General features: G+C 42.7%; 2 protein-coding genes across 6 annotated transcripts in view; both read left to right on the top strand.

The window, feature by feature from the left end:
- The first annotated feature begins 744 nt into the window (after positions 1-744).
- On the top strand, positions 745-18,077 carry ATP23 (ATP23 metallopeptidase and ATP synthase assembly factor homolog). 5 transcript variants are annotated; one of them, XM_055248390.2, is made up of 7 exons: positions 788-930; positions 1,022-1,130; positions 4,909-4,954; positions 6,265-6,346; positions 11,024-11,161; positions 14,434-14,517; positions 17,496-18,077. In XM_055248390.2, the coding sequence occupies exons 3-7, from the start codon at positions 4,938-4,940 to the stop codon at positions 17,697-17,699; spliced, it is 525 nt and encodes a 174-aa protein (XP_055104365.1). In that variant the 5' UTR covers positions 788-930; positions 1,022-1,130; positions 4,909-4,937; the 3' UTR covers positions 17,700-18,077. The 5 variants fall into 5 exon arrangements, with proteins under 5 accessions (XP_055104367.1, XP_063476134.1, XP_055104365.1 ...); XM_055248392.2 differs by having other exon boundaries at positions 745-1,130; XM_055248391.2 differs by lacking the exon at positions 4,909-4,954.
- A 32-nt stretch (positions 18,078-18,109) lies between these two features.
- LOC134732873 (uncharacterized) overlaps positions 18,110-23,780 on the top strand; it is a 132,899-nt gene continuing 127,228 nt past the window's right edge. Inside the window, exon 1 of the mRNA XM_063620065.1 lies at positions 18,110-18,366. Coding sequence (XP_063476135.1) covers positions 18,110-18,366 — 257 coding nt within the window. The remainder of the gene's footprint in view (positions 18,367-23,780) is intronic.

Genomic DNA, 23,780 nt, shown 5'->3' with positions numbered 1-23,780 from the left:
TCTGTACATTGGGAGATCAGGAGACATTAATTTTGATTAAGGTATCTGGGAATGCCCTGTGGAGTAGGCAGATTTGACCTGGGCCCCAATCATAGGGGCTGAGGCAAGGAGCTTAAAGATGGAAATAACAGTATGAGTTGAGGCTGAGAGGTAGAAGTAAACCGGGTGCGCTTTGTTATGGGGGGGGGGAGGGGGCAGAAAAGTAGGGTAAACGAATGGGTACAGTTGGGAAGAAAAAATGTAGTTGGTCCTACATTTTGAGGATTTTGATGTGACTAGTCATTCTTTATAGTTTAAAAACGTTTCTGAAAAACACTACATTTAATAAGGCCAGAGGCATCTTTGGGCAGAGTGGATCTGAGGGGTAGCAGGGGTCGGGAAAGTGGCGGGCTACAGAAGACAACTGGCTTGCCCCGGAAGAAGGCAGGGAGTGGGAGGATGGCCGAGACCTTCGGCGGCACAAGAGCAGTTAGTGGCCAATATTCGCCCCGAGGTGAGGAAGGAGTGTCTGCGAGGAGGCAGGACACCCTTAGCAGCTCAGCAGGCAGCAGGAAGCTGCAGAACAACGCTTATAAAGACATGTCACCCACACTGGGAGGGCAGCAGCGAAGCCCGCGGCAGCGGTGGTGTTGCCTTTGAGGGAAGTCGCAAGACCCAGCTCCGCCCAACAGCATCGGGCCCCGCGCCCCGTCCCTCGCCCCGCCCCATGCCCTCACCCCGCCCCTCGCCTCTCGCCCCGCCCCTCGCCTCTCGCCCCGCCTCCCGCTCTCCCCCTCTGGTTCAAAGCCCACTCCCGCCTAACGTCTTCAGCCCAGCCAGGCTGCCCTTCTTCCCTGTGGAGGGAGGGCCTGGGCGGTCGGGTTGGCGGGAGGGAGGTTACCTTTCCCGGTCTCGCTCCGGCCGCCCAAGCCAGGAGGAAGCAGCGGCGAGGTCTGCGGGCGGTATGGCGGGAGCTCCGGACGAGCGCGGGCGGGGCCCCGCGGCAGGGGAGCAGCTGCAGCAGCAACACGTCTCTTGCCAGGTCTTCCCCGAGCGTCTGGCCCAGGGGAATCCCCAGCAAGGGTTCTTCTTCAGCTTCTTCACCAGCAACCAGAAGTGCCAGCTTAGGCTCCTGAAGACGCTGGAGACAAGTAGGAGCTATGACCTGGAGGCCGGGGTTCGGCAGAATGGGTCTGAGACCGGGTGGGGACTGGGCAACACCTGGCCAGGGGCTGCAGGTTCAGCCTCAGGGCTGAATGAACCAGGTTCAGCACAGAGTCTAGGCATACTGGGCATCATGGGGGCTGTGTTGGGAGCCTGGGGCTCAGTTTCCCCACTAGAGGTGGCGCTGAGACCCCTTTCGTCGCTGTTTTTGGCTTGTGGAATGAATTTGTCTGCCCTTTTTTGTCACTCACTGTTGTGACAGATCCTCCGATTTGTTACATAAGTTATGCAGCCACACTGTGACTTCAGGGTAAGGGTGAGGCCGAGATTTAAAGTGCCAGCCAGGTTAATTAAGGCACACAAAGGCTGTAAAAATGTAAAAATGTAATTAAGGCATACAAAGGCTGTAAAAATGTAAAAACAGTTTTGCAAACCTACCCTTCCTTGGAAGCGGTTCTTAGCCTTCATGCATGAATGGGCTTCAGAGCGTAGAAATCCCTGAAATGGTCTGTGAAATCGTGTGTGTGTATGTGCCCCTAAGTGCATTTTTTTTTTTTTTTTTTTGAGACGGAGTCTCGCTCTGTCGCCCAGGCTGGGGTGCAGTGGCGCGATCTCTGCTCACTGCAAGCTCCGCCTACTGGGTTCACGCCGTTCTCCTGCCTCAGCCTCCCGAGTAGCTGGGACTACAGGTGCTCGCCACCACGCCCTGCTAATTTTTTGTATTTTTAGTAGAAACGGGTTTTCACCGTGTTAGCCAGGATGGTCTTGATCTCCTGACCTCGTGATCTGCCCGCCTCGGCCTCCCAAAGTGCTGGGATTACAGGCGTGAGTCACCGCGCCCGGCCCTAAGTGCATATTTTTTTGGTGGGGGGAGAGAGTTAATAGTTTCATCATATTCTCAAAGATGCCCACGACCCCACAAAGGTTAAGAACTGCTGTGGGTTAAACAGGGACGCAACTGCCCATTGACAAATTTTTCTCCCGTCCCAGAGACATTGCACTAGAGAAGATTTCTTAATTCCTTTACGTTGACATAGACTTCTTAAGTTTACTTTCAGATACATTTAGAAAATTAGTCTTAAACGTACTTGTCCCAAAGCAAGGTCACTATTTCACAGCTGGTCAGTCACAGTTCAAAAGTCAACCACCGAAAGATTTTCCAACCTTCTTGGAATTACCTGCTCGTAGAGACTCAGGGAGGTAGGAGGAGGAAGGGGAGTCAAGGGTAAATGGGGAAAGAATGATGATATTGTATTTACTCTACAAATATGTATTGAGTGCCTCCCAGGTTCTGGTGGGGGAAGTAGAAAGATGAGTTAGCACCCTGCCTTGAAGGTGCTTCAAAGTGGAATAGAGTGGAAAGAGTATGGGCTGCAGAGTTAGATGTGGGTTCAAATGCGGATCCCTTTCCTCAGGTGTGAAGAGTGACTTAACTTCTCTGATCCTCACTATCCTTATTATAAAAAAAGAGAAGGGGAAAAATACCTCTTTTAGGGTTGTTGTGAAGAATAGATTTTATGGGGCTGGGTACAGTGGCTCATGCCTGTAATCACAGCACTTTGGGGAGCCAAGGCAGGGGGATCGCTTGACCCCAGATGTTTGAGACCAGCCTGGGTAATATAGGGAGACCCTGTCTCTACAAAAAATAAAAAAATTAGCTGGATGTGGTGGCTCATGCCTGCAGTCCCAGCTATGTAGGAGGCAGAGGCAGGAGATTTGCTTGAACCCAGGAGGCTGAGGCTGCAGTGAGCTATGATTGCATCACGGCACTCCAGCCTGGGCAACAGAGCGAGACCCTGTCTAAAAAAAAAAAGTATTGATTTTATGAATGTAAAGTGCCAGCATATCAGGAGCTGAGCTGAATAAATGGTAGCTGTTTTTATAGTGGAAAGGCCACACAGTGGAGGAAGACTGGAAACAGATAGGATGTGAGGAAGGCAGGGTGCTGAACATGAGCCCCAGTAGGAATCAATGGACCTTGATCTTCCAAGGGCAGGGTGGCTGGGAGGGCCTGTTGGTGATATTGAAGTGTCAACCTGCAGCTTTAAAATCCTATCCCTGGGTGGGGCGTGGTGGTGGAAACCAGGCCTCATGGGAGACTCTTTTTTTTTTTTTTTTCACCAAAGCAATTTTTTTTCTAAATATTGCTGCAGGTCCTTTTTGAAGTACTAAACCATGGTGCTGCCTGCGTTTTTTTTTTTAAGTACAAGGACTACAGACTTTTGAAACTGTTTTAACTCTGTAAAATTCTCCTAGTTGCATGAATAATAATGTGCCTAATATGGTGCCTGCTACCTGGTATTCACTCAATTAATAATACTTATTGTTAACAATAATTATTCTACTGTGAAAACTTTTGCAAGGGGCAGGTTGGTAAAGCAGTAACCTATACCTGACTTTCTCATCTCACATTTCTTTTTCTCACCTATTTTTTCCTTCAACATTTTTTGTAAATCTTAGTTTCTTTTTCACTTTTTTTGGGTTACATCATATAATTGGCTGTGCATTTATGTTCTCAGACAAGACGCCTATGTGAAAAGTTAGTATCAGAGGCATTTGCGTTCCTTGTACTTTCCTGTAGTAGTCACGGGCCCATAGAGTCTTAGATGTGGAAGGGCCCTCAGGAATCGTCTAGGCCTCCCTGTCCCCTTACAGGGAAACCTCTGTGCTATTTCTGGCCAGATACTCTACAGACGTCTCCTGGAACACAGTTACCTGTTCCTTGAGGCTTTTTCAATCTACTGTCTATTGTTTCATCAGCTTTAATTGTTGGAGAAAAATCCTTTCTCATACTGAGCTGAAATCTGCCACATGTAACTTCCATACTTTTGTTCTTGTTCTGCCCTTTGAAGAAATATTAACTGAATCTAGTCCCACATGGCACCCCTTCAATACTTGAAGGTACTACGGTCCTAGTTAAGTCTTCTGTGTCCTTTCCAACCCTCCAAATCCTTTCTTGCTTCTTACTGGAAATAGTCCTGTAGTACCCTAGTCACCATCCCCCGTGGAAGAGCTTCAGTGGCAGGTCCTGTTTAGAATGTGGTAGTACTCAGCATGGGACATGGTGTTGCCAGTATGATCTGACCAGGACAGAACAGTATGGCTACTGGCTTCCTCAAATCTAGGTACTGTGCTGTTGTTCACGTCTAAGAATGTGGCCCTAGATTCCCTCAGTCTTTTAGTATATACCATAATACAATGTGTTTGATCATTTAACTAAAAATAAACTTTAAAAGCATAGTTGATATTGTCTAAGATGCTTAGTAGTACCATCTTGGTATTTGGATTAGTGTTTTATTTCAGTACAAACTTGCTTTGATGTTGATTTAAGCTTGGCCTCTCATGTCAATTTTTACCAATTTTAAGATAACATTACTTTTTTTTTGAGACAGAGTCACTCTATCATCCAGGCTGGAGTGCAGTGGTGTGATCTCAGCTCACTGTAATGTCTGTCTCCTGGGTTCAAGCGATTAGCATGCCTCAGCTTCCCAAGTAGCTGGGACTACAGGCGTGTGCCACCATGCCCAGCTAAGTTTTGTATTTTTAGTAGAGACGGGGTTTGCTATGTTGGTCAGGCTAGGCTTGAACTCCTGGCCTCAAGTGATCCACCCGCCTCAACCTCCTAAAGGGCTGGGATTATAGGCACGAGCCACTGCATCTGGCCTGTGAGTTACTTTTTGATAATATCTTACACTGCTATTTGGGTAGTTTAATTGGTGCTACTTTTCCAATTAGCTTACTTAATTAAATCAATATCTTTTTTAGATCCGTATGTCAAACTTCTGCTTGATGCTATGAAACACTCAGGTTGGTAAGTAACTCTTTTTGAAGTGCTGCTCTGAGGTCTGGCTGCTGAAAACAAAAACCAAGTTCTCTTCTTAAGAGAACTGCTTAGGATTTCTCTGAGGTCACGAAGTCTTTTCTGTAGGGTAAATAGAGGTAATTGGCTGCATTGTCTCCAGGCAGGCCTTGTTCTCTTTGGACATCTTCTGCCCTAACTCATGGTTTTTTTTTTTAGACAGTCTCACTCTTGTTGAGGCGGGAGTGCAGTGGCACTGTCTCGGCTCACTGCAACCTCTGTCTCCCAGGTTCAAGCAATTCTTCTGCCTCAGTCTCCCAAGTAGCTGGGTTTACAGGCACATGCCACCATGCCCGGCTAATTTTTATATTTTTAGTAGAAATGGGGTCTCACCATGTTGACCAGACTGGTCTCAAACTACTGTCCTCAAGTGATGCACCCACCTCGGCCTCCCAAAGTGCTGGGATTACAGGTGTGAGCCACTGCGCCAGCCCAGCTCATTTTCTAGCTCTTACTATTCACCTTGGGTGATTAGTAAAGACAGTACTCAAAATTTTCTTGTAAGTAATTACCAAGCCTGGCCTTTCTGCTACACCAGCCTGAGCACTGTTTTTAATGGAAAAGAAATCTCGGCTTGTTATGTAGGAACCTTGCAGATGTTGTATAACTTTGAGGGGTTTAAAGGAAGTGACTTCTGACATCCAGTTCTTAACATTCTGGCCCAAGGGCAGGAACTCCAGCATACTTGCAATATGGCCATAATCAGTTGAACAAATTTTTTTTTTTTTTTTGAGACAGAGTTTTGCTCCTTTTTTTTTTGCCCAGGCTGGAGTGCAATGGCACGATCTCGGCTCACTGCAACCTCCGCCTCCCGGGTTCAAGCGATTCTTCTGCCTCAGCCTCCTGAGTAGCTGGGATTACAGGCGCCCACTACCACCCCGGCTAATTTTGTATTTTTAGTAGAGACGGGGGTTCTCCATGTTGGTCAGGCTGGTCTTGAACTCCTGACCTCAGGTGATCCACCCGCCTTGGCCTCCCAAAGTGCTGGGATTACAGGTGTGAGCCACCGCACTTGGCGAACAAATGTTTTATGGAATCATATCTATAGAATTTGAACTAGAATGGATTTTGCGTACAATCTCCTTATTTTACGGGTGAGATAAGAGTCCTGAAGATGTTGTTTCTTTCCCAAGGTTTCCTATGTGTTAGTAGTAGAGGGGATTTACTATATGGTGGAGGGTCTCCTGAGTCCTGGCCCAGGGCTGTTGCCACATACACACTGTTTCTGGACGTTGTCTCTTTAATCTATTCTTGCCTTTTAGTGCTGTTAACAAAGATAGACACTTTTCTTGCGAAGACTGCAATGGAAATGTCAGTGGAGGTTTTGATGCTTCAACATCTCAGGTAGGCATTATTGCCAAATTGTTCCCTTCCCTTTAATCCTCTCTCTTTATATTTTTTGAGCATCTTCCACATGCTCGGCATTCTGTTTGGTAGACTTTATGTGGGACGAAAAAAGTGAATTAGTTATCCTTAATCTAAGGAGTTTTCTCTTAAAATGTCTTAAGGAGTTTACAGCCTTACAGGAAAGATAAGACTTGAACACAGATAATTATAAAATGAGGCAAGCTAAACCATTTTAGATGGGCTTGGTTACCACAGTGGAACAGTGATGTGATTGATTGAAAGATGCCAACAGATTCAACTAGAGGATATAAAGCCTCCTTAGGGGCAGAGCAGGGGCAGCATGAGCAAAAGTGCATGCTGGGAAACTGCATGGCATGTGTAGGGAATGGCATATTGTCTAGTTTATCTGGAGGGCAGGAACATGTGGGGAATGAGGGAAAATAGGATTGGAAAGAAATGTAAGCCCTATGGTGGGAGGCTTTGAATGCTAAATGAAAGGGGTTTTACCTTTACGTGGTGAGAAGTGATACTGCCTGTGAAAATTTTTTATTAGGGGAGTTTTCTAATCTGTACAATATGGGCAACAACTGTATCTATTTTATGGAATGATTATGAGAATTAAATGAGATATCTCTTATAGAGTTGCTTATCTTAGTGCCTGGCCCATAGTAAGCATTCAATACATTTTATTATTAGTTTTAAGTCATCAGAGGGTTTCGACAGAGTCTTGGAGGCGGTAGATAATGTCACGTGATGAGGGTAAATGATGGTGTTATAAGTAACTGTTTCCCACTTGAATGTATAATTCATATGTAACTACACTTAACTGTTTCCTGCTGGAGAATTTTATATGTATTTAGGTTATTTATAGCATTTTTACAGTAATCATGTGAAGTGGCAATATAGAACAAGGATGAGAAGTCTAGATTTTGGAGTCAGACTTGAGTTCAAATCCTAGTTTCCCTGCTTATTATCTGTGGGGCTTGGGCAAGTTATTTTTCTTCTTCTCAGTTTCCTCATTTGTAAACTGGTAATCACAATACCTACAGCTCTCAAAATGGCTCTGGATAAATTCACCCTCTTCTTGGTCCCCCCAGAGTTAAACAGAGTGCACATCTTGAACTTTCATCCTAATTCTCAGTAGTGTTGAACACAGTTGGGCACCCTCTCCTTTTATTTTATTATTATTTTTTAAATTATTATTATTTTTGAGACAGAGTCTTACTCTGTTGCCCAGGCTGGAATGCAGTGGTGCAATATGGGCTCACTGCAACCTCTGCCTCCTGGGTTCAAGTGATTCTCCTGCCTCAGCCTCCTGAATAGCTGGGATTGCAGGCATGTGCCACCATGCCTAGCTAATTTTTGTATTTGTAGTAGAGACAGGGTTTCGCCATATTGGCCAGGCTGGTCTTGAACCCCTGACCTCAGGTCATCCACCCACCTTGGCCTCCCAAACTGCTAGGATTACAGACGTGAGCCACCATGCCTGGCCTATTTTTTTAAATGGAAATTTTTATTATGAAGTATCTCATTCATACAGAAGAGTAAAAAACCTATGTGTACACTTTCAGTAATAATAAAGTGCACACCTATATAACCACCACCCAGACTAGAGAAAAAATACATTACTAGGACTTCAGAAGCCTGTGTGGTCCTCTTGAATCAGGTCCTCTTCCCTTCCTTATCATGACTTCTGTGGTAACCATTCCCTGCTTTTCTGAATGGCTTTACCATCTACATATACAATCCAACAGTGTGTTATTTAGTTGCCTGCTTTTGAGCTTTATACATGTTATACTTTGAGTTTTATGTAGCATTTTGTAGTATTATGAAATTGTATAGTATATAGTCTCCAACTTACTTTCCACCTTCAGCATTTGTGAGATTTTTTCTTCTTGTCGTGTGTACCTCTCTGGTTTATTTAGTTTCCCTATTATATAGTATTTATTCTGTTGTGTGTTTATACTACAGTTTAATATTGATTGTTTCCAACTTTGTTATTATGAACAATGCTGCTATGAATATTCTTGACCTTCGCTACTGGTGCACATGTGCAAGAGTTTCTCTAAGGTATATGCTCAAGAGCAGAATTACTGGGTCATATAGTTTGTATACACTTGACTTCAGCTGTTATGCCAAACACTTTCTTTGGTTTCTAGTATACAGCACTCTTCTGGTTGCTCCTTTGCTAGCTTACCTTCCTCTACTAGCATTTAAATGTCGAAGTCCCTCAATCCTTGGTCATAGAGCCCCTTCTTTTCTTACTCTGTACTCTGCCAAGGAGGTCTCATCAATTTTCTGGGGTCAAAGCTCACTTTTAAGAACTCCACATTCCATATATCCAAGTGCCCATTTAACACCTCTACTTGAGCATCTTTTTATTTATTTATTTATTTATATTTTTAATGAAAAAAAATTTCTTTGGGACAGGGCCTTGCTCTGTCGCCTAGGCTGGAGTGCAGTGGTGCAATCATGGCTCACTACAGCCTTGAACTCCTGGGCTCAAGCGATCCCCCATCTCAGCCTCCTGAGTAGTTGGGACTACAGGAGTGCATCACTGGACCCGGCTAACTTTTAAAATTTTTTGTAGAGATGAGGTCTCACTATGTTGCCCAGGCTGCTCTTAAACTCCTGGCCTCAAATGATTCTTCCACCTCAGCCTCCCAAAGTGTTGGGATTATAAACGAGAGCCACTGCTCCCCGCCTACTTAAGTGTCTTAAAGACACTTTAGACTTGAAATGTGTAAGTCCAAATTTGTGATTTTTACCATCCCCCATCCCCACCCAACCCAGTCTTTTAGTTTTGCATATCTCAGTGGATGGTGCTACCATCGATCCTATTAGTCAAGCCAGAAATTTATGGATCATCTTTGATACCCCTGATTCCTTCCCCATATTCTATCACCAAATTTTATCTAATTTACCTCCTAAATGACTCTTTCAGCTTCCACCATTCTAGCTGAAGTGCTGTTCTCTCTTGCCTAGAATATTAGCCTTCAGCTAATTTCTCTGCATCCAGTTTTGGCCATCTCCTGCCTATTCTTCCAACTATAGTTAAAAGGATAAAAGCAAAATAAAACAAAAGCAGTTTTCTGTTTCAACATTCCCTTTATTCTGAGAGCTTCCCATTGCTCTTAGGGTAAAGGCAAGGTCTTCAGGGATTTGGCCCCCCGACCTCACCAGCCGTATCTGTTGCCTACCACCCCCACTGCTGTGCTTCAACTCTAGGGCTCTCCTTTTAGCTTCTCAAGCATTTTCTTCCGTCAACCCTCCCTCTATGCTTTGCATAGGTTTTTCTCTCTGCCTGGAATACTCCCTTTCCCTCCGCACCTCAAATTTCACTTCCATTCATCCATTAGATACCAGTTTAACCATTCCTTCCACAGAGAAACCTTTCCCCACTTCCAGACTAGGTCAGGTATTCTTTCTTTTTCTTTTCTTTTTCTTTTTTTTGAGACAGGATCTCCCTTTCTTGCCCAGGCTGAAGTTCAGTGGCGTGTTCCTGGCTCACTGCAGCACCAACCTCCTGGGCTCAAGTGATCCTCCTACCTCAGCCTCGCAAGTAGCTGGGACTATAGGCATGTGCCACCATGCCTGGCTGATTTTTATTTTTATTTTTTTGTAGAGATGGGGTTTTGCTCTGTTGCCCAGGCTGGTCCCAAACTCCTGGGCTCAAGCAATCTGCCTGCCTCAGCCTCTGAAAGTACTGGGATTACAGGCATGAGCCACTGCACCCAACCTCATTGTATATGCTCATAACAACCTGGGTTTTTCTTCATGACAACTGTCATTGCATGTATGTAAACATTTTGGTAAATATTTGGTTAATTTCTATCTCCATCAGTAGATTATATCTATTATTAGGTCTCAATAAGTAAGTATTAGTTGAATCAATGGATGTTGAATGAATGTATATAAATATCTGGCACATATCCCAGTGTCTGGCAGTAGTACACAATCAATGGCAGCTATTATTATTAGGATCCCTCGTGTCTTTCTTATTCTTATAGGGTCCTGCTCAGTGTGCTGTTGGCTTTTTGCACTTCTTTCTGAAGGTCTTTCTGAGGAGTTTTCCCTGGCATTTTCCCTCATTCTAGTAAAATGAGGACAGTGGTGGTCATTCCTTGTTCATTCAGTGCTCATTCAGAAACTTGATATGAAGTATTTTACATATATTCTCATTTAATTCTCACAGTTCTATGAGGTAGGTACCCTAATTATCTCCTTTTTATAGTTGAGGAAACTGAGGTACAGAGAGATTAAGAAACTTGCCCAAGGTCCCTGAGTTAGTAAGGGCTGGAGCTGGAATTTGAATCTGTATGCTTCATTCCAAAGCCCACTCTCTTAACCATAATGCTGTGGAGTCCGAGACAGACTAGTATGATCAGCCCAGTGAGGATGGTGCGTAAATATGTGTCCTTAATCTAAGTACTGCTGTAGTCCAGAGAGAGGAGAAGGAAGAAGTTAGTCACTGGGCGAGGCAATTGGAGCATGTACACTTAGGACTGGGACTTGTCCCATGGGTAGATGTGCGACCGATGGAGAAGAGTGGGTAGAGATATTTCAGGCAAGTGAGCTTGTTGGGGAGAGGTGAGGTCATGTGGGAGAGAAGATCGAGTCTGCGAAAGGAGATTTTAGAAATCACTGAACTTCTTTTATTTCGGTGTCTCCTAGATAGTTTTGTGCCAGAATAATATCCATAATCAGGCCCATATGAACAGAGTGGTCACACACGAGCTCATTCATGCATTTGATCATTGTCGTGCCCATGTCGACTGGTTCACCAACATCAGACATTTGGCGTGCTCAGAGGTAAGTTTTATTGTATTTTTTTCCAGAACACTCTATGCTTCAATATTTTATTCAAGTGTAATTTATTTAAATGTATTCCTTTTCCTACTGTCATAGTTCTACCTTAGTCTTGAATTTCTGTTTTTAACTAACATTGAATACCATTTTTGATATACAGCTAGAGAAATTTAAAGTGTATGTTTAGAATTCTCTTAACTATATCCTGTAAGTCCTAATAATAGTGATGACTGACCTTAATAAGCTATTAATTTTTTCCTATGGAATACATTTTATAATGTGAAAAAAATAATAATTAACATTTACTGAGGGTTATGTTCCAAACACTGTTCTGTTTGCACAGATTCTTATTTAATCTTCACAATAACCCACTGAGATAGATATTATACTATTATAGTCCCTGTTTTACGTATGTGGAAAGTGAGACAGTTGTTTAGATTCCAAAGTTAGTAAGTAAGTGGCAGAGGCAGGATTACAACCAGTGTTTCTAACTAGCTTGCCCGGCTGCCTTCCATAGAGCTCCTTGCTTGCCCTAGAGTAAAACATGCTTGTTTCAAAAATACAACATAAAAAGATATTTATTACGAAGCACGTTGGATCGCTCTTGGAATATGCTCCTAGAGAGAGCATATTCTGCATATGCATATACTTGGATGTCATTATTTGAAGAGTTGATTAAAATAATCTCAATCTCAAGCCTATACTTTATAACTTATATTATTTTCCCTTTCTCTTGAAATTAATATGTAGCTCCCTGCATCTAATTATAATTCCCATTATTTAGAGAATAGACTGAAACCTGAGTTTTTAAATAGGTCTCTCTCTTGGGTACTGTGAGAATTAATGCCTTTTAGCTAGTTAGTTTGTTAAGTACTTTGAGCTCCTCAGAGGAATGAGGCCATAATATTGTAGAAGGAACAAGAAGTGGGCCATTCTGTTAGCAATGAATTAGCAAAAATGTGGTCAGGCTGCTTGTAGAATCTATGTGGGTAGTTCTAAGACTTTTTCATTCGTTAAAGTATAGTAAATCTGAAAATATGTCCTAATTTCAGGCTGTCATGCTTATAGCGTGACCAGTTTGGAATGTTCTTGATTCTATGTGTTTTGTATTGCTCCATTTTTCATAGGACAATCAAGTCCCTAGAGGAAGGTCATGAACTTATACAGGTTTGAGGGAAGCTCCAAGAGAGATTCGGGCTAGGGTTGGGAGGGGCATATTCTCAAAGTGTCTCAGATATATATTTTTTTAAAATTTTATTTTATTTTTTTTTGCACACAAAACAATAAACATTTTCTAAAAGTACATACGAACAAAAAGATGCATATCAAACATATTAGGAAGGTTGCACATGGGAAGACGGGGAATAGAAATGGGGGGTGGGAATTAAAGAAAATAAATGAGAGAGGGACTTTGTATGGATCAATGATAATAACTCAATCCTCTGTTTGGCAAAGAAGAAGGAGAAGGAAGAGGAAGAAAAAGAAAGTGGGATAAAGGATCAGAAAGGGAGGAAAATAGAAAAAATTAGAGTATGACTTCAGGGTAGACCTGTTTTGTTGTTGCTTGGTTCGTTGGTTGGTTTGACAGTTGTATTTTTCATATGTTTCGCCATGTTGGCCAGGCTGATCTCGAGCTCCTAGCCTCAAGTGATCAACCCGCCTCAGCCTCCCAGAGTACTGGGACTACAGGCGTGAGCCACCACATCCGGCCCCCACATTGCTTCTGGCCTCTGTGGTAGACCTCCTAGACGGGGCGGCCGGGCAGAGGCACTCCCCACATCCCAGACGGGGTGGCCAGGCAGAGGTGCTCCTCACTTCCCAGACGGGGCGGCCGGGCAAAGACACTCCTCACTTCCCAGACGGGGTGGCTGCAGGGCAGAGGGGCTCCTCACTTCCCGGACGGGGCGGTTGGGCAGAGGCGCTCCTCACATCCCAGACGATGGGTGGCTGGGCAGAGGCGCTCCTCACTTCCCAGATGGGGCGTCCGGGCAGAGGCGCTCCTCACATCCCAGAAGGGGCGGCCGGGCAGAGGCGCCCCTCACTTTCCAGACGGGGCGGCCGGGCAGAGGCGCCCCTCACATCCCAGAAGGGGCGGCTAGGCAGAGGCGCCCCTCACTTCCCAGACGGGGTGGCCGCGCGGAGGCGCCCCTCACTTCCTAGACGGGGCGGCCGCGCGGAGGCGCCCCTCACTTCCCAGACGGGGCGGCCGCGCAGAGTCGCTCCTCACATCCCAGACGATGGGTGTCCGGGCAGAGACGTTCCTCACTTCCTAGATGGGGTGGCGGCCGGGCAGAGGCGCTCCTCACCTCCCAGATGGGGAGGCCGGGCAGAGGAGCTCCTCATAACCCAGACGATGGGCGGCCAGGCAGAGACGCTCCCCACCTCCCAGACAGGGCGGCGGCCGGGCAGAGGCTGCAATCCCAGCACCCTGGGAGGCCAAGGCAGGCGGCTGGGAGGCGGAGGCTGCAGCGAGCCAAGACCACGCCACTGCACTCCAGCCCGGGCAACACCGAGCACCAAATGAGCGAGCCTCCGTCTGCAGTCCCAGCACCTCGGGAGGCCGAGGCGGGCAGAGCACTGGAGGTCAGGAGCTGGAGACCAGCCTGGCCGAGATGGCGAAACCGCGCCTCCAGCCAAAGGAGAAAAACCAGGGAGGGGTGGTGACGCGCTGTGGCAATCCCAGGCAGCCCGCAGGCCAGGGCAGGAGAATCACGGGAGCCGGAAGCAGGGAGTCTGCAGCGAGCCGAGTTTACTGCAGCCTGGGCCACAGAGGAAAGAAAGAAAGGAAGGAGGGAGGGAGGGAGGAAGGAAGGAAGGAAGGTCTCAGATACTAATGCATTCAGTTTTAAGCTCACATTGAAACTCAGTTTATTTCAAGAATGCTTTCTTGAAGTACTTTTGGCAATTTCTACAAGTATTTGTATCTTGTAGAGTGTGTAGTTTAACTCTGAGGTCTAGCTCTCTGACTTTTGGTTCCAAAAGAAATTAGTTCTGTCAGTAAAGCTATAGCATAAGTTTAGAAAATTTACTTTGGTAGGTGATTGAAGTTTTCCCCATCTCTCCAGTGTATTTGGCATTGTCTAGCATAGCTCATAGATATTTGCTCTCGTCAATAGAGTTTATAAAGTCCTTTAAGAAGAAGTCTTACAAAGACTCTTTTCTCAGACAAAGATGCTAATTTTATATTCTTTTCTAATTTTTTAAAATTGGTTGATATCATAAAGATATATAGAGCATGAGCATTTATTTCTTTTTATTTGTCTTCTGTGTGATAGGTTCGAGCTGCTAACCTTAGTGGAGACTGCTCACTTATTAATGAAATGTTCAGGTTACATTTTGGATTAAAACAACACCACCAGGTAAAAACTAACATGAAGTCATCTCCCCTCCAGAGTGTTACGAGTGGAAATAATGAATAAAGAAATGAAAAGTACATTCAGTATTTGAAATTTGAAAGAACTTCCTGTGTGAAAAGAATACAAAGTATGTACCATTTAAACAAAGGAGATGGCATTTAGTTCTACTTTATAATTATGGGCAAGCTATGTGACTCAATGAGTGTGTGAGATATTTTAATAATGAAAGGAGGCCTGGTGCGGTGGCTCATGTCTCCTAGCAGTTTGGGAGGCTGAGGCGGGTGGATCACGAGGTCAGGAGATAGAGACCAGCGTGGTCAACATGGTGAAACCCCGTGTTTACTAAAAATACAAAAAAATTAGCTGAGCATGGTGGCGCACACGTGTAGTCCCAACTACTCAGGAGGCTGAGGCAGGAGAATCGCTTGAACCTGGGAGATGGAGGTTGCAGTGAGCCGAGATCATGCCACTGCACTCTAGCTTGGGCCGCAGAGCGAGACTCCATCTCAAAAAAAAAAGAAAGGAGCTAAGATCTTGCACCTGGGATACTTTTCGATGGGGGTGGATAAGGAATGGAAGTGAAATCACAGCATGTCTTACTGTTATTCTAACAATTCTTGACTTCTATTTTGAATCTGCCATAGCATTCTGGAGACAAAAAATGTAATCCCTTTCAGAACAGAGAGTGTGTTGCTGCACAAGTTATGGCTATGTCTCAGTATACCTGTAAAGGCTATATAATGTGATAGAAAACCTTTGGCTTAGCACAGACTTGAGTATGATGAGCTTAGCTGAGAGGGATTTGTGTAAACAAAACAAAAACAAAAAACAAAAGAGAGCTATAAGGCAAGATTATCCTGTTAGAAAGGCTTTGAGATCTGTATTAGGTGGACATGGGGAGAGGAAGTATAGGACTCATGGATTGATAATGAATGTGAGCAGTTCTGCCTGGGCCTATGTCCACATTTAGGAGAAAGGCTGGTCAGTCATTTTCTACAGTAAGAGCCTGCTGAGTCAGTTGGTGCAGTATGTGAGCATCAGGATATCAGTTCCAACTAGATGAAAAAAGATAGGCTTAGGACAACAGGAAGGCCCTTGGTTTTCTGGAGAAGAGAGCAACTCAATTCTGGAGGGGGGGGTGGAAAGTCACAGTGAGCTACTCAGAAATTGTGAACTTAGTGAATGGGAGGGTGAAGAAAAGCCTCCTGCCTGGAAAGGGTGGTTACTCTGGACAGTGAGGTGTTCAGCCTGTGCCAGGTCAGCTTAGTGATATGCCAGTGACTTGTCTTGTGCTGCATGTTTTCTGTGCCCTTGAGTCCCTGCTTCTCTGGTGAATTCTGTGTGTTCTGCTGTCAGTGGAGAGGGTGGAAGCAGGGTACACATCAGCACACCCCTAGAGAAGAGGATAATGTGGTTAAAGCATGTGCTGGCATAGCTCATGGGTATCTGCTCTTGTCAATAGAATTTGAAAAATTCCTTAAAAAAAAAACTGTTACATATACTCTGTTTTTAGAAAAATATGCTAATTTTATATTCTTTTCCAATTTAAAAAAATCAGTTGATATAGTAAAGAAGTAGAGCATGATTTTTTTTTAAATTCACCTTCTATCTTTGTGGTAGGTTTGTGATGCACACAGTCTTTGAAAGAGAAGTTTTCCTCTTTTTACCATTGGGTAGCAGCAGCAGAAAACAAATAGAAATAGCAATAGGACAGAAAATATGTGGAGGTAGTAGGAATCTGGCTGAGGGAGAAGAGTCTTAGAGAATGGAGTCCCTGCTTTTGTATAGCATGTACCCAGGTAATAGAAACAGCAAGTACAGTTACTGATTGTAAAATTGCATCGTCATATCTTTATTTTAACAGAAATTTATTATGTCTGAAAAGAAGTAAATCTGTGGTCTACACTTGTGTCTCCCAACCCTGTGGCTTCAGGAGACAAATTTTTGTACCTTTTTTCCCTGGAGGGGAGAAATTTCCTCTCTTTTTAGCAACTGTTGTTTTGGCTTCACATGGTTCTTCCTTTTCTTGTTCCATTATGCCTGGGATTTATTTTTTAAAATCAGCGTTTAGTAAAATTCAGGTTAAGAAACACTATATTCCAATGTTAGTGAGTATCTCCAGCTTGAGCACACTGACCAGGCCAATGAAAAACTGGGAACATGCAGAGAAAATGGATGGTTGTCAGGATGCACAGCCATCCAAACCAGTGTTTGATTATTTTTAGGAAAAGGTCAAATGCCATTCTTTTGAGTTTTAGATTGGGCCTGGGGAGAAATAAATCGATTAAAAGCTCTCCAAGAATTGGAATGGCAGGGCCTTATATTTCTTAAATATTTAAATTAGAGTATTGAGAAATTCTAGCCTATTACTATGAAACATTACGTAAATTATTATCTTAGAACTTTAATATCTGTGTAAAGAACAATCAGGAAAAAAAAGTTATTTAATTTCCACTCCCCTAAAAAATTAAGGTACTTTCCAAGTTTGGGTGGATATGTGTATGGTTTCCTGTTGCCTCCAGAGAGGACTTACCCTTCTCAAAGGAAAAGTTATCTAGCATTGGTCAACTGAAAAGAAAGAGAGGTACAGAAGTGAAGTATATTTTAAATTTAATTAAATTTTACCAAAAAGTCAATCAGGACCTTATAGACTTTTTTTTTTTTTTTGGCGATTTTGCAAATTGGGAGATATTGTTTGGTAGACACTGCCAAGAATTTCTGAGAATGACATCTGCTTATATCAGTGGGAAAGATGAGAAAACAGAGAAGGTCTTACTTATGCCTAAATAATTTTAGGTTGAGCTAAAAATACTCCTTAAGTGTTATGGATCTTTGTTCATTTTGTTTTCTTCTTTGGAATGACAGAAATTAGTAAAATAATATGAGGAAATTAATTTTAATTCAGACATTAGATAAAATGTATTATTTCATGATTAAATGTTTATACAAAATTAGAGCCTCATACTTTTCCTTCTTTTTAGACTTGTGTGCGAGACAGAGCCGCTCTTTCTATCCTGGCTGTTAGGAATATCAGCAAAGAAGTAGCTAAAAAGGCTGTTGATGAAGTTTTTGAATCTTGTTTCAATGACCATGAACCTTTTGGAAGGATCCCACATAACAAGACTTATGCAAGATATGCTCATAGAGACTTTGAAAACCGTGATCGGTATTATTCAAATATATGAGCACAGTGACGTTTTATATTACAGAGCTTCCATCATCATGAAGAAAAAAACATTTGGTTCTCAAGTTAACAAACATATAAAATGTAGACAATCCCTTTAATCCAGATAAGACAGAGAAGACTGTGATTCTAGCATATTATCAGAAAAAGTAACTATGGCAAAAAATGAAACTGCTTTAAACTCCAAGGCAAAAATTGTATCTTTATAGCTAACCATTTAGTAAATAAGTACATTACATTTTTGTATTTTAGTGATTTGTTTTTATTACATGTTATTATTTTAAAATTTGATTATGAAACCTGTGAAGTGTGCTCTTCCATGATGTTGATAGGTGACCACTGTTGGTATTTACATTAAATGTAAAGAAATGTGTATTGATCTCATTGTAGGACACTTATTGAGCTGTTGTTATGATGAAAATTGGAAATAATTCATTCAGTGGTCAATGCTGTCCTCTCCCTATTCTTCTTTTATCATATATGTGGGACCCATATGGCCTAATTTTCTGGGGACAGTCCTGGTTAGATCTTTTTCTTTTTAATAAAGACAGTGCTCGAATTTTAGCTCCAGATGGACTGCAGGGACAAACCAGCAATACCGAGAGGACCCACAGACCCTCTGAAGGAAGTGACTGCTCCTACAGTACCCAGGAGACACCCCAAATACTGTGAGTGCCCAACTGCAGAAGTGGGAAAGGGAGACCCTCCTCTCCCAAACTCACCCCCCCACTGGAGAAACTGAAGGTCTGTTTGTGGAAGTTTCCAACCTTACCTGGAGCTGAGTTAATGTAGAGAGCCGAGCGAAATACAGGGGTAGAGGAAGCAGCAGAAAGGCCCAGGGAGCTCGCTGGGTCCCCAAGCAGCCCATTCCTGTCACCACAGGGATCCATTGCGAGGGCAGCCAGAGGAGCAGCGGGTAAAACTCCACAGGGAGAAGGACATCTCTAGCTGAACTTTGTAACAATTTCAATGGGGCATGAAGCCTCCTGGCCAGAACTTGGGAGAGGGTGCAAATCCTGTGTGCAGAATCCACAGAGGGGAAGAACCAAGCTCTTTTATTTCACAGCTGGGAGGCGGGTAGCCTGGGCAAGTTTTCAAGCCTGTCTCACCCACCACCTGGAAACAGACTTGTGGCTGTGGTGGGGGGCATGGTGGGAGTGAGACTGGCCCTTCGGTTTGTATGGGAGCTGGGTGAGGCCTGTGACTGCCGGCTTTCCCCCACTTCCCTGACAACCTGCATGACTCCCCAGAGGCAGCCATAATCCTCCTAGGTACACAACTCCAGTGACCTGGGAATGTCACCCTCATCTCCCACAAGAGTCACAGCAAGACCTGCCCAAGGAGAGTCTGAGCTCAGACATGCCTATCCCTGCCCCGACCTGATGTTCCTTCCCTACCCACCCTGGTATCTGAACAAAAAGGGCATACAATCTTGGGAGTTCTAGGGCCCCGCTCACCACAAGTTCTTCTCCATACTACCACAACTGATGCTCTCTGGAAAGCGCCACCTCCTGGCAGGAGGCCAGCCAGCACAAAAATAGAGCATTCAACCACCAAAGCTAAGAACCCTCATGGAGTCCATTGCACCCCCCTGCCACCACCACTGGAACAGGCGCTGGTATCCACAGTCGAGAGACCCACTGACGGTTCACATCACAGGATTCTGTGCAGGCAACCCCCAGTACCAGCATGGAGCTGGGTAGACTCACTGGGTGGCTAGACCCAGAAGAGAGACAACAATCACAGCAGTTTGGCTTACAGGAAGCCACATCCATAGGAAAAGGGGGAGGGTACTACATCAAGGGAACACCCTGTGGGACAAAGGAATCTGAACAATGGCCTTCAGCCCTAGACCTTCTCTTTGACAGAGCCTACCCAAATGAGAAGGAACCAGAAAACTAACCCTGGTAATATGACAAAACAAAAGCTCTTTAATGCCCACAAAAAAATCACACTAGTTCACCAGCAATGGATTCAAACCTAGAAGAAATCCCTGATTTACCTGAAAAAGAATTCAGGAGGTTAGTTATTAAGCTAATCAGGGAGGCACCAGAGAAAGGCAAAGCCCAGTGCAAGGAAATCCAAAAAATGATACAAGAAGTGAAGGGAGAAATATTCAAGGAAATGGAGAGCTTAAAGAAAAGAGAATAAAAAATTCAGGAAACTTTGGACACACTTTTAGAAATGCAGAATGCTCTGGAAAGTCTCAGCAATAGAATTGAACAAGTAGAAGAAAGAAATTCAGAGCTTGAAGACAAGGTCTTCAAATTAACCCAGTCCAACAAAGACAAAGAAAAAAGAATATGAAAATATGAACAAAGCTTCCAAGAAATCTGGGATTAATGTTAAGTGACCAAAACTAAGAGTAATCAGTGTTCCTGAGGAAGAAGAGAATTCTAAAAGCTTGTAAGACATATTTGGGGGAAACAATCGAGGAAAACTTCTCTGGCCTTGTGAGAGACCTATACATTCAAATACAAGAAGCACAAAGAACACCTGGGAAATTCATCACAAAACGATCATTGTTTAGCTACATTGTCAGGTTATCCAAAGTTAAGATGAAGGAAATAATCTTAAGAGCTGTGAGACAGAAGCACCAGGTAACCTATAAAGGAAAACCTATCAGATTAACAGCAGATTTCTCAGCAGAAACCCTACAAGCCAGAGGGGATTGGGGCCCTATCTTCAGTCTCCTCAAACAAAACATTATCAGCCAAGGATTTTGTATCCAGTGAAACAAAGCACCATATATGAAGGAAAGATACAGTCTTTTTTCAGACAAATAAGTACTGGGAGAATTCACCACTACCAAGCCACCACTACAAGAACTGCTAAAAGGAGCTCTAAATCTTGAAACAAATCCTGGAAATGCAACACATCAAAACAGAACCTCTTTAAAGCATAAATCACACAGGATCTATAAAACAAAAATACAAGTTAAAAAGCAAAACAAACAAAAAAACCAAAATACAGAGGCAACAAAGAGCATGATGAATGCAACGATACCTCACATTTCAATTATAACATTGAATGTAAATGGCCTAAATGCTCCATCTAAAAGAAATAGAACCACAGAATGGATAAGAACTCACCCCAAACAACTATCTGCTGCCTTCAGGAGACTCACCTAACACATAAGGACTCACATAAACTTAAAGTAAAGGGGTGGAATAAAGTATTTCATGCAAATAGACACCAAAAGTGAGCAGGGGTGGCTATTCTTATATCAGACAAAACAAACTTTAAAACAACAGCAGTTAAAAGAGACAAAGAGGGACATTACATAATGGTAAAAGGCCACGTCCAACAGGAAAATATTACTATCCTAAACATATATGCACCTAACACTGGAGCTTCCAAATTTATAAAACAATTACTAATAGACCTAAGAAATGAGAGACAGCAACACAATAAGAGTGGGGGACTTCAATACTCTACTGATAGCACTAGACAGGTCATCAAGACAGAAAGTCAACAAAGAAACAATGGATTTAAACTATAACTTGGAACAAATGGACTTAACCAATATATACAGAACATTTCATGCAACAACCGCAGAATACACATTCTATTCAACAGTGCGTGGAAGTTTCTCCAAGGTTGACCTTAGGATAGGCCATAAAATGAGGCTCAATAAATTTAAGAAAACCGAAATTATATCAAGCACTCTCTCAGACCACAGTGGAATAAAACTGGAAATCAACTCCAAAAGGAACCATCAAAACCATGCAAATACATGGAAATTAAATAACTTGCTCCTGAACGAGCATTGGGTCAAGAATGAAATCAAGATGGAAATTAAAAAATTCTTTGAACTGAATGATAGTAATGACACAACTATCAAACCCCTGGGATAAAGCAAAGGTGGTGCTAGGAGGAAGGTTCATAGCCCTAAATGCTGATATCAAAAAGACTAAAAGAGCACAAACCGACATTCTAAGGTCACACCTCAAGGAACTAGAGAAACAAGAACAAACCAAACCCAAACCCAGTAGAAGAAAGCAGTATCCAAGATCAGAGCAGAACTAAAGGAAATTGAAACAGCAACAACAACAACAAAAATACAGAAGATAAATGAAACAAAAAGCAGGTTCTTTGATAAGGTAAGTAAAATTGATGGACTATTAGCAAGATTAACTGCAAAAATAAGAGAGAAAATCCAAATAATTTCACTAATAAACAAAACAGGAGATATTACAACTGACACCACTGAAATACAAAGGATCATTCAAAGCTACTATTAACACGTTTATGCACATAAACTGAGAACACGTGGACACAGGAAGGGAAACATTACACTCCGGAGACTGTTGTGGGGTGTGGGGAGGGGGGAGGGACAGCATTAGGAGATATACCTAATGCTAAAAAGAAAAATATTAAAAATATTAAAAATTGCTTAAAAAAAGGAAGATTTAAATAAGTGGAGACATTCAAATAGGAAAAGAGGAAATCAAATTGTCTTTGTTTGCAGATGACATGATTGTATATTTAGAAAACTCCATCATCTCAGCCCCAAATCTCCTTAAACTGATAAGCAACTTCAGCAAAGTCTCAGGATACAAAATCAATGTGCAAAAATCACAAGCATTCCTATACACCAGTAATAAACAGAGAGCCAAATCATGAGTAAACTCCCATTCACAATTGCTACGAAGAGAATAAAATACCTTGGAATACAACTTACAAAGGATGTGAAGGACCTTTTCAAAGAGAACTACAAACCACTTTTCAAGGAAATAAGAGTGGACACAAACAAATGGAAAAACATTCCATGCTCATGGATAGGAAGAATCAATATTGTGAAAATGGCCATACTGCCCAAAGTAATTTATAGATTCAGTGCTATCTCCATCAAGCTACCATTGACTTTCTTCACAGAACTGGAGAAAACTACTTTAAATTTCATATGGAATCAAAAAAGGGCCTGTATAGCCAAGACAATCCTAAGCAAAAAGAACAAAGCTGAAGGCATCATGCTACCTGACTTCAAACTATACTACAAGGCTACTACAAGGTTACAGTAACCAACACAGCATGGTACTGGTAGCAAAACAGATATATAGGCCAATGGAACAGAACAGAGGCCTCAGAAATAACACCACATATCTACAACCATCTGATCTTTGACAAACCTGGCAAAAACAAGCAATGGGGAAAGATTCCCTGTTTAATAAATGATGTTGGGAAAACTGGCTAGCCACATGCAGAAAACTGAAACTGGACCCCTTCCTTACACCTTATACAAAAATTAACTCAAGATGGATTAAAGACTTAATTGAAAGACCTAAAACCATAAAAACCCTAGAAGAAAACCTAGGCAATACCATTCAGGACATAGGCATGGGCAAAGACTTCATGACTAGAACACCAAAAGCAATTACAACAAAAGCCAAAATTGACAAATGGGATCTAATTAAACTAAAGAGCTTCTGCACAGCAAAAGAAACTATCATCAGAGTGAACAGGCAACCTACAGAATGGGAGAAAAATATTTGTAATCTATCCATCTGACAAAGGGCTAATATCCAGAATCTACAAAGAACTTAAACAAATTTACAAGAAAAAAGCAACCCCATCAAAAAGTGGGAGAAAGACATGAACAGACACTTCTCAAAAGAAGACATTTATGTGGCCAATAAACATATGAAAAAAAGCTCATCATCCCTGGTCATTAGAGAAATGCAAATCAAAATCACAATCAGATACTATCTCATGCCAGTTAGAATGGTGATCATTAAAAAGTCAGGAAACAACAGATGCTGGAGAGGATATGGAGAAATAGGAACGTTTTTACACTGTTGGTTGGAGTGTAAATTAGTTCAACCATTGTGGAAGACAGTGTGGTGATTCCTCAAGGATCTAGAACCAGAAATACCATTTGACCCAGAAATCCCATTACTGGGTATATACCCAACGTATTATAAGTCATTCTACTATAAAGACACATGCACATGTATGTTTATTGCAGTACTATTCAGAATAGCAAAGACTTGGAACCAACCCAAATGCCCATCAATGATAGACTAGATAAAGAAAATGTGACACATATGCACCGTGGAATACTATGCAGCCATAAAAAGGA

The sequence above is a fragment of the Symphalangus syndactylus genome, chromosome 17 (genome assembly GCF_028878055.3).
Source record: "Symphalangus syndactylus isolate Jambi chromosome 17, NHGRI_mSymSyn1-v2.1_pri, whole genome shotgun sequence".
Lineage (NCBI taxonomy): Eukaryota > Metazoa > Chordata > Mammalia > Primates > Hylobatidae > Symphalangus > Symphalangus syndactylus.
Note: the sequence above shows the minus strand (reverse complement) of the source record. Positions and strands in the feature narration are given on the sequence as shown.

Bases quoted from the DNA above. Each gene is read 5' to 3' on its own strand.
- ATP23 (XM_055248392.2), top strand. From the start codon at position 944: ATGGCGGGAGCTCCGGACGAGCGCGGGCGGGGCCCCGCGGCAGGGGAG. The intron at 6,347-11,023 runs GTAGGCATTATT...GGTGTCTCCTAG, and splicing joins TTGATGCTTCAACATCTCAG to ATAGTTTTGTGCCAGAATAA. The intron at 14,518-17,495 runs GTAAAAACTAAC...CCTTCTTTTTAG, and splicing joins GATTAAAACAACACCACCAG to ACTTGTGTGCGAGACAGAGC.